This window comes from Myiozetetes cayanensis, unplaced genomic scaffold (genome assembly GCF_022539395.1).
Source record: "Myiozetetes cayanensis isolate MyiCay16 unplaced genomic scaffold, myiCay2020 scf22, whole genome shotgun sequence".
NCBI classification, from domain to species: Eukaryota; Metazoa; Chordata; class Aves; order Passeriformes; family Tyrannidae; genus Myiozetetes; species Myiozetetes cayanensis.
In genome coordinates, this window is record NW_026087434.1 from 10,974,757 (window position 1) to 10,992,434 (window position 17,678).

Genomic DNA, 17,678 nt, shown 5'->3' on the forward strand with positions numbered 1-17,678 from the left:
GCGGAAAAGACAAGTGAAGGATAAAAGACAGTGACTGAGCTGTTTTCTACAGGAACAGAAGGGCACGGTCAGAGAGAAGCAGAAGCTTCTCGATGGGCAGAGGTGTCCCACACCCCCAGTGCTCCAGCTCACAGCCCATACAGCCTCAGGTGAGAGCTCCTGGAAAAATGCTGGTGTCACACCCTGCTCAGATCAACTGAACACCCACAGCCTTGCACAGGGCTCTGAAAGGCACCCAAGGGCCCTGGCAGAGGTGTGAGAGATGGCCTTGGATACACTGCTCTTGCAAAGCAGGCAGAATACACTGAAGGCCACCCTGCTTTAAAAAAACCCTGCTTTTCCTCTGGAAAGGGCTTCCCAATGAGAAGACAAAAACACTGTGAAATGTGGTCTTTCTAACAGACTGAATTTAGTCACAGAGAGTGCAGAGAGAGAAGGAAGAAGTCAGAAAAAGGGGCTTCTGATAACAAAGGAGTTCATGTTTTTAGCAGTGGAAATGATAGAATCACAAAATGGTTTGGGTTGGAAGGGACCTTAAAGATCATCTTGTTCCAATCCCCTGCCAGAGACACCTTCTACTATCCCAGGCTGCTCCAAGCCCCATCCAACCTGGCCTTGGACACTTCCAGGGATGGGGCAGCCACAGCTTCTCTGGGCAACCTGTGCCAGGTAGAATGTCTGTAGACACAGAGGTTGCAGAACTGTTCCCAGTGGGTGCCACAGCCCAGGACATTTGCTGTATTTGCACTCACAGCACCACCAGCAGCGGTTGGAAGAAATCTCAGGAGGCGTCCAGGCCACGTTTGTGCTCAGGCTGGGCCAGCCATGGCTTTGTCTACGAGAATGCTGCCCTCCAAGGTGAAGCTGTGTCAGTCCCTCTGGGTGCTCTGCTCTAGACCTGCACTGTCCTTACAGTGAAGAAGAGAACTTATCTTTTCACACGTTCGAGCAGAACCTTCCAACCTGCAGTTTGTGGTGGCTGACACAACTTTCACCATTAAACCACACCCTCAAGTGCCACATCCACTTCCAGGGATGGTGACTCCACCACCTCCCTGGGCAGCCTGTTCCAGGGCTTGATAACCCTCTAGTTGATTTTTTTCCCCTTAATATCCAATCTAAACCTCCCCTGGTGAAACTCTTGTCCTGTCACTTGTTACCTGGGAGAAGAGACTGACCCCCACCAGGCTACAAGCATTATTACATTATTACATTATTACACGGAGAGTTTGGCTCTGTCCTCTCACAGTTGGACAAACCTCCCCACCTTTCCTCACTCCTGAGCTCCAGGGCCAGAATCAAGAGCTCTGGGCAGAGAAGAACTTGTGGGTACCACTAAAAATACTTCTGCAACAAATCAAGCCTTGTCCAAAGGCACCATTCCATCAGTAGCTCCACCAAAGGTACAGAGTGTTTGCAGTGCCACAGCTCACACTGACTCAGCCTGGCACTGCCCATTCCCATGCCAAGCTCCCAGACAACTGGAGAGTGTCGTGAGGAAGAGTGTGGGAAGAGCAGTGATTCAACAGCTGTTTCTTCCAAGTGTGGATCAGCACTAACATGGAGAAATGTCAGATGGACTTGCTCCAAATCCAGTGCCTTACCCTGCTTTCTGTGAAAAACCAGAAACCAGAGCACAGCACAGGAGAAACTGAAATTCCCAGGATGATGGAATATTCTGATCTGCCAAACCCTGGTCCTTGCAGCAATAAATGTACTTGATGCACCTCTCAGAGCTGAGCACAACACAGTGGCAAATGTTGAATTCAGTGGATTCTCAGTGCAGTGCTTATATAAAACATCACTGTCGACTTTTGACGTGATTCACTTAAAATATCTCTTCAGAACTTTGGCTGCTGCTGCTTCGAGAAGTCTCTTGGTTGATGTTAACAAGGGAGACTCTGAAAAATTGCTTTTTTCTTACCAAATGACAGACATGTAATCAGGGATGATAGTCTCTCTCTCTCTCCCCGAACAACATGTTGCAAAATCAAGAAAGCTCTAATTGCAAGCAAGAAGTCTGTATTATATAAATTAACACTAAAATTTTCATTAGTCAACAATTTTAATTGCATTTATTAAGAGTGATGGTATTAATAAGAGATGCTGCTATTTAAAAGCCAGTGGAGTGAAAGCTATCTCAATCTGTGCATATGAATTGCTTTTCAATACCTCTGCTGGGAATTTTTCCAGGAAACTTAGTCCAACACTGACACATCACTGTTTCCAAGCAGGAATGGCACGTCGGGGCAGCAGATGGGAACCCACATCAACCTGTGCAGTGTGGCTATTTTTGTCCACATAATGAGCAGCACATTTGTCACTTAGAGTTGTCATGGAAATCGAGAGAGACAAAAAACGTGGGACAAAATGAAATATGATCCAAAGGGCTGGAGGACTCCAAGTCCTGCCTTTGCAACCCACTCCATGATCATCTCTGATGGCTGGAAGAAGGAGGGGCTTGAGTTTCTACCTCAACATGACACTTTGCCAGCAAAACAGGGCTCCTCACACCCCCAGGGCAATGAGTATTGTTTTCTCAGAGAAAATGGGTTTTCATTCACTGAATCACAGACAAGTTGCTTTGTCACTTCGGGTTTCTTTGACAGTTTCTCTCTGTCAGAAGCAGTTAATGTGGAGCTGGGGTGGCAGCAGCTCTGTGGGTTCACACCTTCACACATGCAAAGTTCTCTCCTTCCCCCACAGCTGGAGGGAACACGACATTGGCTTCGGGACAGGAATCCTGGTTCCCATCACAGAGCAACACAGGAGGGTCCCTGACACACAGCCCTGAGTCAGGGAAGGACACAGGGAACAGGGATCTTTGGAAAGACGCCTGGGGGGACAGGGAGGAGATGAAACCCTCAGAACCCAGGGCATGGGCGGAGTCTTTTGAGAAAAGAACAACTCCAAGTTATTGCCTTAAAGCACAACAAACTTTTGTAAATCTATTTTTGTAAATCTATTGGAAAAAACCACTTGCTCTTATCAGTGATGTGAGCTGTTCTAAGGACACCATCTGATCAAACTGGTCTCAAGTTTAGGTGTTGCTTCATAAGTTCCTAAAAAATCCAAATAAATAAATACGTTATTTCCATATTTTTTCCCTTTGGCTCTAAAGGAATTTATTCTTAATTAAAAAAAAAAAAAAAAAAAAGAAAGAAAGAAAAAAAGATTGCCTTGTATTTTACAATATATCCTCTGGGGCAAGGCAGGACAAAATCACCTCATTGCTGTGCTCTGAACTGGCACAAAGAGCATGGAAAATAATCCAGAGTGAGCAAAGCCAGTGCTGCCACAACACTCTTAACACCAGCTTACTTCCCCAGCAACCATAAGACTGGTTTTTAAAAGACATAATGAAATCAAAATAAAGGAATGTGAGGGGGTTTGTAAAAGCCATCCTTAATTTTGAGGCCTCAGGCTATACCTGGTCTGTATTTTCAGTCTTGGTCCCTTGTATATTTTGCTTTTCTTTAAAAAAATTACCCCTCTACTTAAAAAAATGAGGTTTATATGGAACACACTGAACATCAAACGTCACCCTATAAAAATCACACAACTTGACAACACTGGAAAAAAATTATATTTAATATTCTCACAGTTTTAATAATCTGCGAGATCAGTAAATCCTGACAATTACTCACTATTTCATTTGCACAGTTAAGGAGCTGTGGTTTTATGGGCTGTGTTACACAGTTTATAAGCATGAGTAGTAGCCACAAATGAGAAGTTCACGGTGCTCTGGGCAACTGCCCCTGAGATCAACTGCCCCTGAGATCAACTGATCCTGAGATGAACTGATCCTAAGATCAACTGATCCTGAGATCAACTGCCCCTGAGATCAGCTGCCCCTGATCTTCTGGAAGAGCACTGGCACCTGCCCCAAGGGTTCCTGTGGGCAGGGGTGGCCCCAGCAGCCATAGGCACATCACGGGGGATTGGGCAGGATATTCTGCCCCATAAGACCCAAAATGCATTCAGAGAATGCAAACAATGCCAGCTCTCTGTGCAGAGATACTGGCAGTGCCAGGGTGAGGGAGTTGAATGTTAAACTGTGCTAAAACCAGCCTGGTTCACCAAATTACAAATACCCCCCTGCTTTCAGAAGCAGGATGTGACAGATAAGCTGGGAGCTGGCCTGGAAATCTCTGACTGGCAGTCAATCACTTTGTACTATAAAAGTCCAGTCCCCTTCCATCCAGTCAGATTCTTCTGACATAACCCTACTTGGGGTCTGTGTGTGAAGATTCCTCCCTTGGCTGGGGATGCCCCCCAAGGTCACTTCTGGAAGCTGAAAGAAAGAGATCTCCACAAGAGAGTTGCTCTGGGTGAGTTACATCAATCTCTAATTAATAATTATTTCTTTTTGCCAGCTTTAATATAATTGCTTCAATAATCATAGAATCACAGAATCACAGAATCAGCCAGGCTGGAAAAGACCTCTGAGATCATCAAGTCCAACCCTTGATCCAACCCTGCTGTGCTTCCGAGCCCATGGCACTGATGCCACGTCCAGTCTCATTTAAACACCTCCAGGGATGGGGACTCCACCCCCTCCCTGGGCAGCCCATTCCAATGGCTGATCACTCTCTCTGGGAAGAATTTTTTCATAATATTCAACCTATACCTCCCCTGGCACAGCTTAAGACCGTGTCTTGTCCTACTGCTGGTTTCTGGGAGAAGACACCAACCCCCACCTGGCTACAACCTCCTGTCAGGGAGTTGCAGAGAGTGCTGAGGTCTCCCCTGAGCCTCCTCCTCTCCAGGCTCAACAACCCCAGCTCCCTCAGCCTCTCCTCACAGCACTTGTGCTCCAGTCCCTTCCCCAGCCTCCTTGCTCTTCTCTGCCCCTGCTCCAGCCCCTCCATGTCCTTCCTGAGCTGAGGGGCCAGAGCTGGGCACAGCACTCCAGGGGTGCCCTCCCCAGCGCTGAGTGCAGGGCAAGAATCCCTGCCCTGCTCCTGCTGCCACTGATCCTGAGCCAGGCCAGGAGCCCTTGGCCCTCTTGGCCCCCTGGGCACACTCTGGCTCCTGTTCAGCTCCTGTCCCTCCACACTCCCAGCTCCCTTCCTGCCTGGCTGCTCTCCAGCCACTCTGTCCCCAGCCCTGGGGCTGCCGGGGTTGTTGTGGCCAAAGGGCAGGACCCGGCACTTGGCCTGGTTGATCCTCATCCCATTGGGATCAGCCCATGGATCCAGCTTGTCCAGGTCCCTCTGCAGAGCCCTCCTGCCTTCCAGGGGATCAACACACCCCCCAGCTTGGTGTCAGCTGCAAATTTACTAATGGTGGACTCAATCCCCTCATCTAAATCATCATGTTAATCAGATGTTAAATCAGATGTTAAACAGGACTGGGCCCAGCACTGATCCCTGGGGACACCCCTGCTGACTGGATCCCAGCTGGATCAGCCCCATTCCCCACCACTCTCTGGGCCCTCCAGCCAGTTCCTAACCCAGCACAGAGTGCCCTGTCCAAGCCCTGGGCTGCAGCTTTTCCAGGAGTATATTATGGGAGATGGTGTCCAAGGCTCTGCTGGAGTCCAGACAGACACATCCCCAGCCTGCCCCTCATCCACCAGGTGGGTCACCTGAGCATAAAAGGAGATCAGGTTGGTCAGACAGGACCTGCCCTTCCTAAGCCCGTGCTGGCTGGCTCTGATCCCTTGTCCATCCTGTAGGTGCTGTGAGATTGCAATCACTTTAATGTAGTGCACTGTCCTGTCTCACACTGCTCTACTGGTAGTTTTAACGTTTATATTGTGTAATAAATAATTCTGATTAAGATCTTTTGTCTGATCATTTGTAATAATAAATGATTCATTTTATATCGATATTCTCAGCTTGCCATCATTAAAGCCTGTGGGACAAAGTGATTAAATAAAACTAAACTGTTGACAAAATCTGGGGCTCTGATTGGACCCAGGCACCCCCAAGCTCCTCTCTGAGAAGGAGTTTAGGGGATCCTTTCTGCACGTCCTGACTCAACAGCAAGGTTTTAATAAACTTTGCCTAAAGGCCCCCACTCCCTCCCATGACAGGAATAGACCAGGTTTGAAAGGCCAGGCCTTTAGGCAAAGGACAGCTGGAAGGGAATCTTTTCCAGATGTCAGGTGAGGTTTGCAGCAAAGATGCCCAGGTTCACCTGGGTGTCACAATCCCAGCAACAGCATTATATTCCAAGTCTAGAATCTGACATGAGGTTGTTGCCAGGTGGGGTCGGGCTCTGCTCCCAGGAACCAGCAGGAGGACAAGAGGGCACAGCCTTGAGCTGCCCCAGGGCAGGTTTAGGTTGGACATTGGGAAGTTCTTCCCAGAGAGAGGGATCAGACACTGGAATGGGCTGCCCAGGGAGGGGATGGAGTCCCCATCCCTGGAGGGGTTTGAGCAGAGCCTGGATGTGGCATCAGTGCCATGGTCTGGGTGACAAGGTGGGGTTGGGTCACCGGTTGGATTCAATGATCTCAGAGTCCTTTTCCAACCTGGTTGACTCTGTGATTCTCTAACCACCCCAGTAACACAAAACATCTGAGCTGTGCCATTTCCCCATGGCTTGGCTGTGTGTTCCACAGCTTCACCAACAGAGAGACACAACTCCCAGGTGGGAAGGTCCCACCACAGCCCAGCCCCGCAGCTCGAGGAGCCCATGGGCTTGAGGAGTTTGAAGCAGCTCGTGGGTGAACTTTTGCCCCAGGGTTAAAGTAGAGCAGCTGCAGCAATGTCAGAGGCTTGGGGACAACCTCCTGCACAGCAGCCTGAGAGGAGGCTGTGGGGAGGTGATGCCTATCCCAGGCAACCAGTGATAGGAGAGGGGGAAATGGCCTCAGGTTGTGGCAGGGGAGGTTCAGGTTGGATATTAGGAACAATTTTTTCACTGGAAGAGTGGTTAAGCACTGGAAGGGGCTGCCCAGGGAGGTGTTGGAGTCACCATCCCTGGAGGTGTTCAAAAAATGAGTGGATGTGGCACTTTGTTGTATGATTTAGTGGCCATGCGGGTGTTGGTCAGAGGTTGGACTGGATGATCTTGCAGGTCTTTCCCAACCTTAAAGACTCTGTCGTTCTGTGATCTCCCAAACACTTTGTAAAAGGTTTCACGCTGTCCATTTGCACTGCTAATAAAGGTTCCTGTGAATATTCATAACTTCTTTCCTTCATTTTCTGCAGCTGGACCAAAAGTCTTTAGGAAAACCAGCATCCCCACAGCTGGAGAGTGACAGCTCCTGGAGGAATAGGAAGTCAGACCTGCACCTGGCTTCTATTGACAGATTAGATTATTCAGGAAGGAGACGTACAGGCAGATGAATTGCTCCATTTGAATACTCCTGTTAACTAGAAGGATTAATGCAGCAGATGATGGATTATTTGCCGTCTCTACCATCCTAGGTTTTGGGTTGTATTATTCATTCACTGAAGGTGCTATTTTCTGTTTAGCTGCACCACCTGAATAATTTAACTCATAAGAAAAATCTCCACCAAAGGTGAAAATAAAGATTTGATGGGGTTTCAAACTTCAATCACCTGTCAACATAAAAATGTTATTTTAACCCTCCTCATTTCTCTCGTAAAAGTTGACTGACAAGCTCATGGCACTGAATGCCCCTGTCTCCCTTTAAACTCCTCCTTGCTGCTTCTGAATTCTCCTGGGGTTCAAAGATATGTAGAGCCACAACATGGCACTGTACAAAACACTCTGTTCATCTGCAGGATCCTTCCTAGAGCATCACAACGTGCACACACCCTGTGGTTGGACACCAGAAGCAGTCTGAGGAGTGAGGGGTTGGATTTCTCTACCTTTCCTTGGAAAATTTCCAGTGAAACCTGTATCATAAATCATGAAACAATGGCTTCAGCACTCAGCTCCTTCCTGCCAGTACGGGAAAGGTCAGGGACAAAAATGAGATTTAGTCATAATCTTTGTATTCTAGTTGTTTATAACCACCCACTAAATTTGCCTCATTTTACCTGAGATGTTTCCCAGCCAGGCTCACGGGTGACATTTCCCCCACGTTTTCTTTTCCCTGCGAAGGTTGTTCAAGTGGTTTTGAGAGCTGGCCTTGCAAAGTCAGGCTGTTCTCCCCAAGCCTCTGTCTTTCCTCTTCACTCTTCAATGCTCCTCGGGGATAACAACCAAAACCAGAAGCTGGACATGGATCCCCAATGACACTGAAAGGTGGTACTTGTGTATTCCTGAAAAATTCCCTGGATTTGGCTGTCATAAGTCCCAGCTGGGTCATCACCAATGAACAGCAGAACTGAAAGAGCAAATATGTCTCATGGTCCAGAAGAACTCAGCTGAAGCATCTGTTCCACATGTCACCTGCTGGAAAGCTCTCAAGATCCAAGGTTCTGTGTCCTGATAAAAACACACATGGACTTGTCCCTTGAGGAGGCTTCTCCCAGCTCTTCATGGTCGTGGTCTCATCCAAGATTTCATGGTGGCACTGCAGCAGAACTGGCCTCAGGAATAGGAAACCAGACTAGGAGAGGGAATCAGGTTCAGAGCTGCTTCTCTGAGAGCTGGTGCTGCAGCCCCTGCCATCCTCCCCTCGCGTGGTCACAGACCTGCTCAAACAACCTCAGGAAGGGAAGCTGCAGCAACCTGTGCCAGCCCCTCACTGTGTCACAGAGACTTTCCACATGCCTGTGGGGAATCTTTCCTGTGGTATTTTGAGATGGACTTTATGCTCTACCTTTTACTGAAACAGAAACCAAACTGCTTTCTCTCCTCCTCAGGATACTGTTGGAAGACGGTACCCTCCTATCCCCTCAATCTTGATACCCTCAGACATTCTCCTCCCTGTCTGAGACTGTCCCTCCCTGAGACTGTCCTCAGACTCTCCTCACAGTCACATTTTCAGCTTTCTGACACTTCTCACTGCTCCCCTCTATCCTGTCTCCAGAAGGTCCACATCTTTCTTAGAATGCAGCACCAGGCTGCTGCAGAGGCTTGGCCAGCTCTGAGGGAAGGGCAAAGCCCAGGGCTCCTGTTCAGGTCCTGTGGTCCTGATGCACTGTGGTCACTCTGTGGGAATGATACACAGACCATGGGAGCCTCCACAAAAGGCCACCTCATGTGCCCCAAAACAGGAAGACCTCGGTGTTGCCGTAAAGATTCCAGAGATGGTTTCCAGTTAAAGTCTGCAACCCTCACAAGCTGTTTGAGGAAACCACCACTACCAGGGAAAGGACACAGCTCTGGGCTCTGCTACACCAGAGCCATGAGGAGCTCCAACAGGCCCTTTATCACAGAGTCAGAGAACTGTTTAGGTTAGAAATGACCTCTAAATGACCAGCACCACCATGTCCTCAAGTGCCACATCCACAGGGCTTTTAAATCCCTCCAGGGCTGGGCACTCCAAACCTCCCTGGGCAGCCCCTTCCAAGGCCTGACCACCCTTTCCATGAGGAAATTCCTCCTGATGTCCAACCTGCCCCTCCCCTGGCACAGCTGAGGCCGTTCCCTCTCCTCCTGTCCCTGTTCCCTGGGAGCAGAGCCCGACCCCCCCCCAGTCCCCCCTCCTGTCAGGGATTGCAGAGCCAGAAGGTCCCCCCTGAGCCTCCTTTTCTCCAGGCTGAGCTCCCCCAGCTCCCTCAGCCCCTCCTGCTGCTCCAGCCCCTTCCCAGCTCCGTTCCCTTCCCTGCCCACGCTCCAGCCCCTCAGTGTCTCTCCTGTCTGAGGGGCCAGAGCTGCCCCAGCACTGGAGGTGCCTCAGCAGGGCCAGCACAGGGACAGTCCCTGCCCTGGGCCTGGGACACCCCATGGCTGGCACAGCCCAGGGCCCATTGGCCTCCTGCCCACCTGGGCACCCCTGGGTCGGGTCCAGCCACTGTCACCAGCACCCCCAGCGCCTTTCCCACCAGCCTTTCCCTTTCCAGCCCCTCTGCCCCGAGCCTGGAGCTGCAGGGGGTGGTTGTGACCCACGAGCAGGATGAAGCCATTCCTTCCCTTTTCTTCCATTCAGAGGATGAAAGAACCTTTACATCCAACATACCCAGCTGACAGCAGGCTTTGTGTCAGGGGGCCTTGGGAGTGAAAAGCAGAGGCTGGAGAGGCATCCAGGAAAACTCAGTTTCCACTCTGCAATCAAACCACCAAAGTGTGTCTCTAAATATTTGATGTGATCCCAATCTCCGCTGTATTTCAGATAAGCATCAGATCGTTTGCCAGAAGGTTAAAAAAGGGGGGGAAATAAAAGGCAGAACGTTCTTAAGCATTTTTGTGACACACTGGGAATATTTCTCTGAGACTTGATACAGAGGACAGAAGAATGTCCTTAGGAAACTTCTAGATGAGAGCAGATAAGTGGCCATTGAAGTGTCACAATCAATGTTTTCTATCAGAGATGCACTAAAAGACTGTAGCAGGGAGTTAATGGAAGATATTTAATTAAGACTATGATTTTCTGGAATACTAATAATTCTGAATGTGGAAGGGAAGCTGCGAGTGCAGCCTTTGCTGTCTGACCAGCCTGATCAAAGGCTGTTGCTTGTGCAGAGAGCACAATGTGTGCAGCACATTGTGTCCCAATGAATCCAGGAAGAGAATGAAAAATTTCTGCATCAGAAAAGTACAAAAAGTGAAAGTTAGAAGAGAGATTTCTGCTCTTTTGTCCAAAAAATCACTTTTTCTTAAGGGTAAAATATCTGATTCGGTGTTTTATCTCCTAAGACACACACACAATCTTATCATCTGCATTCTGCAGGATTATAAATATGGAGTTAATATACGACTTTGTCTAGTGCTGTTCTCCTCCTTGAGAGCTGAATTCAGTGCTTAGAGCTCATTATTCCACATCACATTTATTAAACAATGCCCTTTCAGCAGCGTTTTCATATCTACATAATGAAAATTCTTCCTCTTCAGAAAAAGATGAGGGAAGTGATTGGGATGAAGGAGCAATCCGAGCTGGCCAGGTGTGTTCTTGCTGGGTATTAACTCACTGCACTTATCCCACAGGACACATCTGCACCAGCAAGGAAGAGGAGCTGCAGGAAATAGCACAAAGGAAATCAGGCTGGAAATACATATCCAAAGCAAGGAGCTCGAGCACTGCCGGTGCCCAGCCCATGGGAACAGCCTGGCACGGTGACAGCCACGTGCACCCCCAGGGAACTGGGGAGCAGGGAGAGGCAGGAGGCACAGGCCAGCATGGACAGAGCTCCCCATGGCATGGAGGGAGCTGGAGCATGGGAGAACCTGACAGCAGGGTCACTGGGGGTACTGGGAATCCCACTGAGGGATGTCTGGGTCAGCTTTGCCTCAGGCTGGGGAAGGGTCTGGAGCACAAGTGCTGTGAGGAGCAGCTGAGGGAGCTGGGGGGGCTCAGCCTGGACAGGAGGAGGCTCAGGGGGGACCTTCTCACTCTCTGCAACTCCCTGACAGGAGGGGGAGCCGGGGGGGTCAGGCTCTGCTCCCAGGAACCAGCAGGAGGACAAGAGGGCACAGCCTTGAGCTGCCCCAGGGCAGGTTTAGGTTGGACACTGGGAAGTTCTTCCCAGAGAGAGGGATCAGACACTGGAATGGGCTGCCCAGGGAGGGGGTGGAATCACCATCCCTGGAGGTGTTTAAGGTGAGCCTGGATGTGGCATCAGTGCCATGGGCTGGGTGACCAGGTGGGGTTGGGTCACAGGTTGCACTCAGTGATTTCAGAGGCCTTTTCCATCTTTTTTGGTTCTGTGAGTCCGTGATTCTGTAGCCACTTGTGTAGCATTTGGTCCCTTATGGGCCAGTCACTGAAGAGCTGGACTCCACAATCCTTGTGAGTCCCTTCCAGCTCACAATATTCTGTGATTCTTTGATTCATCCCACCCCCAGCTAGTCTGTGTAGCCAGAGAAAAACCCTCACTTCCCAAAAGGACTGGGTTTGTTCAAGGCAACCACACCAATTAAGGCCACGAGGGCAAAGCCACTGGACTTATCGGTAGTGGTGAAGCTCGGGAAGAGCCCACCTCCACTCTGGGTGTGTTCAGATGGTCTTTCCCTGGCACATAAAAACTTCAGCTCTGCTGAACCCCTTGAGACACAAGCCTGGTCTGACAGATGTGACTGTGCCTTGCATGAGGCTTTGCCAACGAGCCCCACTGATGGGCACAGAGTGTCAGGTTAGTTAGGACTAAACCGTGGTGATGCATCCACAAAGCTGTTCCTGATTAGGCTGTCTCAGACTCTGGGGAGAAGGAGTCTCGGACCAGCACACCTGTACAGGGAGAGGAGGACACACACTGTTCCCTCACCTGCTGACCTGCCCCTGTGCCTGTGGTTACAGAAGATGTCCAGGCACGAGCTCACCAGGAGCCAAACAATTTGCCAGTATCTTGCTGGCTCACATTTGACTTTGGGGAACTCTCCTGCTCCCAGGAAATGCCTGGACACAGCCCAGGGGTGGGACACTGCAGGGGCTGCCCACAGGAAACAGTAGATGAGGTCACTCTGGTTTGGGAGGTTAAGGCAGTTTGGCTGTGTGGATTCAGGTGCTGCCAGGGCCAGGAAACCACTGCTGACCCTTTCACTTGTTGGTCTGGACATAGCCTGGAATATTGAACAACTCTAAACCCCAGTGATGTAATTTCTATACCCATGCTCAGATCAGGATGGCAGGAGCTGCCTGTTCCACACCTGGGGATCACAGGCTCAGCAGGCAGCCCGGGCTTCACCCAGGCTTGAGGAGACCACAGGACATCAACTCAGAGAATACTCAGCTCCCATCTAGGTATCAACACCTTCATCTGATGGCACTGGATACCTTTCAGTGAAGGAAAGGAGAAAAAAAAGAGGAAAAACCCTTCAGGGGCCAATCTCTACAGGGATTCTATGTTAATTCAGTCACAAATGAGAATATTTAAAGGGCCATTTGCACGTGGCTGCGGCCTGAGGGCCTGGGCAGTTCCAGCAGCAACATCTCCCTGGTCTAAGGTGTGTCCAAACATTTACTGGTAAGAAAACAACCAGCCAAGTCGGGAGACATGGCCAGCCTTGCATGAACACTAAAGATGTTTTCAGCAGTACCAACAGAAATAAAAACTTTCAATCCAGGCACTGGGAACACAGAGGGGGAGGGAGGCACAACAGCCTGTAATAAAGGAAATTGAAAAGAGACAGAAAACCTCATTAAAAGAACACTTTTGCCTTCTCCAGAGATCGCTGCTAAGGACCTGAAATGACAGCCCTAAACTGGAATGACCAACTCTATGGAGCACCAAAGGCAGAGGCACTACTCTCATTAAATGGCAGGATTGTGTCCCCTCCCTGCTCTTAACTGTCCCTGCCTGACTCAGGGGCAGTGTTTGCACGGTGTTAACGGCTGTGCCCTTTGCCAACACCTCCCCTGCTCCAGAGCAGATGATTCGCCTCCACTGGGACTCCCCAGGCACCTCAAACACCCGGACTGATGAACACAATCAAGCCAAGCCCAGAGCAGCTTCTCTCAACCTGTACTTAGCTTGAATTCAATTCCTGTTCAGGCTTTAAGAAGCACCAAAGAGCCTGAAATGTACCCAAGCCTATCAGCACATCTAATCAGAGCTGCTGCCTTTCCTTACAAACCTTCTGGCCAGGTACATGGAGTTCTTCATTCAGGGCTAAATATTGAGCTTCCCTGCACACACTTTACAACAAAATGCTCTGTGAGACCTCAGACTAAACTTAAAAAAAAAAAAAAGCTGGAAAAATAAATCATAAATGTGTGTCAGATGCTCCAGCACCACAAGCTGAAAACAACAGCAAAACTGTTGGCCTATATCTATAATTAATCAACCAAAACCAATAAATAATAAGCCAAGTCACACAAGGCCACTTGCACTCCCAGAGCCCTGAACATTTAATGAGGTTCCCTTTGAAGGTAATGTGCCCAAAATGGGAGGCTCAGAACGAGCCACAGATATCAATATTGATTTCTTTTGGCACTATCTTGGCCAGAACCCCCTGGCAAGGAGAGGCCTTTGGGCTGGAGCATTTTCAGAGTTTCTGTGAAAAATTAGCAAAATGCTAAATTTCATTTTGAATTTGAAATATGAATCTGAAATGTACTTTGCTCAAGTTTTGTTGAAGAAACAATTTATTATAGAACTTAATCTTCTTGATGAAAGAAAAGGAGATTTTAGCCTGCTAATAAGCTGTGTAGAAGCCATGACTAATTAACCTAATTATAGCAGCCTGTGACAAAATGTGATTGTATTAAACCCATGCCTCAAGTAACTGGAATTGTCAAAAACTCAAAGGCTAATAAACCAACAGACATTAACAGAACATAAACACTAATAAAGTTGACACCAACCATATTATTTTTAGCAAAATCTATACTACTATCACAAAAGAAAATCTGAAGGGTATTCAGTGTCTGAGAATGTAGAATTTACTATCTGAAAATCTTGAAATTCATAAAATTAGTGCAGATTATTGGCAAGTGATGCAGCTCTTGGAGCTGTGCAGCTCACAGGGCCAGGCAGGCAGGGGCTGGAGACACCTGAGCTGTGAAGCATGACTGGAAACCTTTCCATCCTGTCCTGTCCAAGTTCAGCAGAAGGGGAGATGCAGAGAAGCATTTCTGGGCATTACACAGTTTTCATCTCAATCACAACCCCCAAAGACCCAGAGGGGATGAGGAAGCTGAGTGGGAAGGGCTCATCTCGAAGAGAATCACCTGGGAAGGGACTTGAGGTGACAGCCCCCCCTTAATTCCTGCCCATCTTTAAATAAGCCCCCACAGAATCACAGAATCAACCACGTTGGAAAAGACCTCTGAGATGATCCAGTCCAACCTGTGACCCAACCCCACCTGGTCACCCAGACCATGGCACTGATGCCACATCCAGTCTGTCCTTAAACTCCTCCAGGGATGGTGATTCCAACCCCTCCCTGGGCAGCCCATTCCAGTGTCTGATCCCTCTCTCTGGGAAGAACTTCCCAATGTCCAACCTAAACCTGCCCTGGGGCAGCTCAAGGCTGGGCCCTCTTGTCCTCCTGCTGGTTCCTGGGAGCAGAGTATGTAGAACTCCTGAGAGCTGTGAACTTAAATTTTAGAATCAGAGAACATCCTGAGCTGGAAGGGACCCACAAGAATCATCCAGTCCAACCTTCAGCCCTGCACAGACACCCCAACAATCCCACCCTGAGAGCATTGTCCAAACCCTCCTGCAGCTCTGGCAGCCTTGGGGCTGTGCCCACTGCCCTGGGGAGCCTGTTCAGTGCCCAACCAGCCTCTGGGGGAAGAACCTTTTGCTGAGATCCACCCTGAGCCTGCCCTGACACAGCTCCAGCCATTCCCTGGGGGCTGTCCCTGCTCACACAGAGCAGAGATCAGAGCTGCCCCTCTGGGCAGGAGAGATACAACAATAAATCCTGAGGAATGAATGACTGGGAATATATGACTATTAATAATTATTTAATGACTATTCCTTCTGGTGTAGATGCTCCTGAGCTGGCACTGGACCAACTTCAGCACAGCAGTGAGGCAGTGGCAAAAATCCTGGTGAAACACAAGAGGCCATTTTACCCTCCCTGAACGGGACTGGCAGCACAGGAGGGGAACCTCACAAAGAAAACTCCCTACAAACCCAGGGGGTGTTTGCTTGGACAATGCACCACCTGCAGGCAGGAGGCAAAGGCACCCTGGGGTCTATTACAAGTGTAAGAGAGAATCACAGAATCATTAAGGTTAGAAAAGACTTCTAAGATCACCAAGTCCAACCACCATCAACCCAGCACCACCTCTAAACCATGTCCTCAGTGCCAAAAAACATATTTGTTTCCTAAGATGCATTAAAGGATCTCCAAAATGAGAATCAGAGCCTGAAATCTCCAAAATCCATTGTGGAAGGAAGTTCACATTCCAGAGGAAACTCAGAGAACTGAAGTAGAGAGAAGCTTTGCTGTGCAGAACCTCCCAAGCAGTGCAGAAATCCAACCCAGAGGTGTCCAGAGAACTGAAATGCTCCATTCACCCCCTGAATTCCCAGGCTGAACACAGGCAGGGACAGAGCAGAGTTGAGAAAACCCATGATTTCAAGCAATAATATGGATGTACATCTCCAGTCCACACAGACTGCACAGCCCAAAGGCACAATATGCTGTTGCAAAGCCTGTATTTCGTGGGCTTGATGGCTGAGTCTTCCTGATTATGTGCATTGACCCTAAATGTCCATTTAATTTGTCTTCAAAGAAGGAACAAAAGTAAAGCTGCTGCTGTCTGAACAAAAGATGATTAAGGAAAGGGTGTAGGCTTTTTTTAAAATTCCTTGATTATTATGGAAATGTGCCTTTTAGAGGCTGAACAGAGCTGGTTTAGTGAGAAGTTCCAAGCTTATTTTATGGTTGAAAATGTGATTGTGACATTTAATATGAGGTAGGTCAGGCAGAATGAGGCAGAGGCCGTGTCCCCAGTGCCAGTGATGAGACAGGGATGATAACTCCTGGTCAGGGCAGCCCCATCTGCCAGGAATTGTTCCATGTGGAATCACTGTGGGCCACCTGTGTTAGAAATATCAACTTTATTTGACTCTCGAGCTTCAGTCTGCACTCTGTGTTACCTGCAGGACAGTGTTTGCCCAGGCAAGCCCAGCACAGTCTGGCCTAGAAGGGCAGTGTGGCACCTTATGCCAGGGCTCCTGCAAGACTCTGAAAAGCCCCAAGAAACAACACAAAGAGGCAAAGAATTTCAGACATGTCTTGGGCCTGGATGAAGATTTTCTGCCTGGTCACCCTGCAGGAACCACATAAATCCTCCATGTAGAATGGTGGGAGAGGGAGGAAGGGAGAAACCAATGTCCCATGTGGGAATTTGGGAACTATCCCAATGAAACTGAGATGTCTTCACTCCCCACTTCACAGCAGAAGGAAAACACCCCACAAAGACCACAATCAAACAAGAGACACAACCTCAGCTCCAGCAAGGTGTGAGTGAAATGCAAAACTTGGAGGATATTTTAACCAGAAAACAAGTCCCACCCAGCTGAATCAGGTCCAAACCCAGCACACTTCACATCTGTTGATAAATGGGAGCAGAGATGGGATAACTCACATCTCCTTGGGATGCTCTTCCTTCCTTCTCACTCCAAACCCATGGCAGGTGTTGGACCTGCTTATTGCCATTGCAGGTCTGGGAGCTCTCCCACCCCAGCACAGCTCTGCAGATGGTCTTATAAACCTTAAAAACTACTGTGGCATCTCAGTGTCCTTTACAAGCCATAACCACAAACCCCAGAGGGTGTTCTCATTCTAGAAGAGCTCCCCAAGTCAGTACCTGCAGAACTCTCTGTGTCTGGGGCCTTTCTCCTCATGTATAGTCAGGACTTTTGTTTACCAAGTGCCACAAGAACCCACCTGAAGGGCAGAAAAGCTTTTGGAGGAGATAAGGGGTGCTGATTTCCCATGGTTCAGGTACCTTGATTCCTCCCCAGGAATGGTCAGACAGGAACTCCACAGGGCTCATGACTCCAGGCTGTGCTGGGTATCTCAGCAGGAAATCCAGCTCTGCTGGGTTGATTTCTTTACTCATCAGGAGGATCTGTAATTCCAAACAAACAAGATATCCTTGAGCAGCAGATTGATTATTCAACTCGTGTACCTGCCAAATGTGTGGCTAAAATGTACTCAGAGCCCCATGTTGGAGAAGTGTGATGGACATACCATGTAGGTGCTTGGGGTGTCCCCAAAACAGGAACAGGAATGAGGATGGAGACTGG

General features: G+C 48.9%; 1 protein-coding gene across 1 annotated transcript in view; it reads right to left on the bottom strand.

The window, feature by feature from the left end:
* Positions 1-17,678, bottom strand: part of DNAH9 (dynein axonemal heavy chain 9) — a 142,090-nt gene that overhangs the window by 50,082 nt on the left and 74,330 nt on the right. Inside the window, exon 32 of the mRNA XM_050319515.1 lies at positions 17,378-17,500. Coding sequence (XP_050175472.1) covers positions 17,378-17,500 — 123 coding nt within the window. The remainder of the gene's footprint in view (positions 1-17,377; positions 17,501-17,678) is intronic.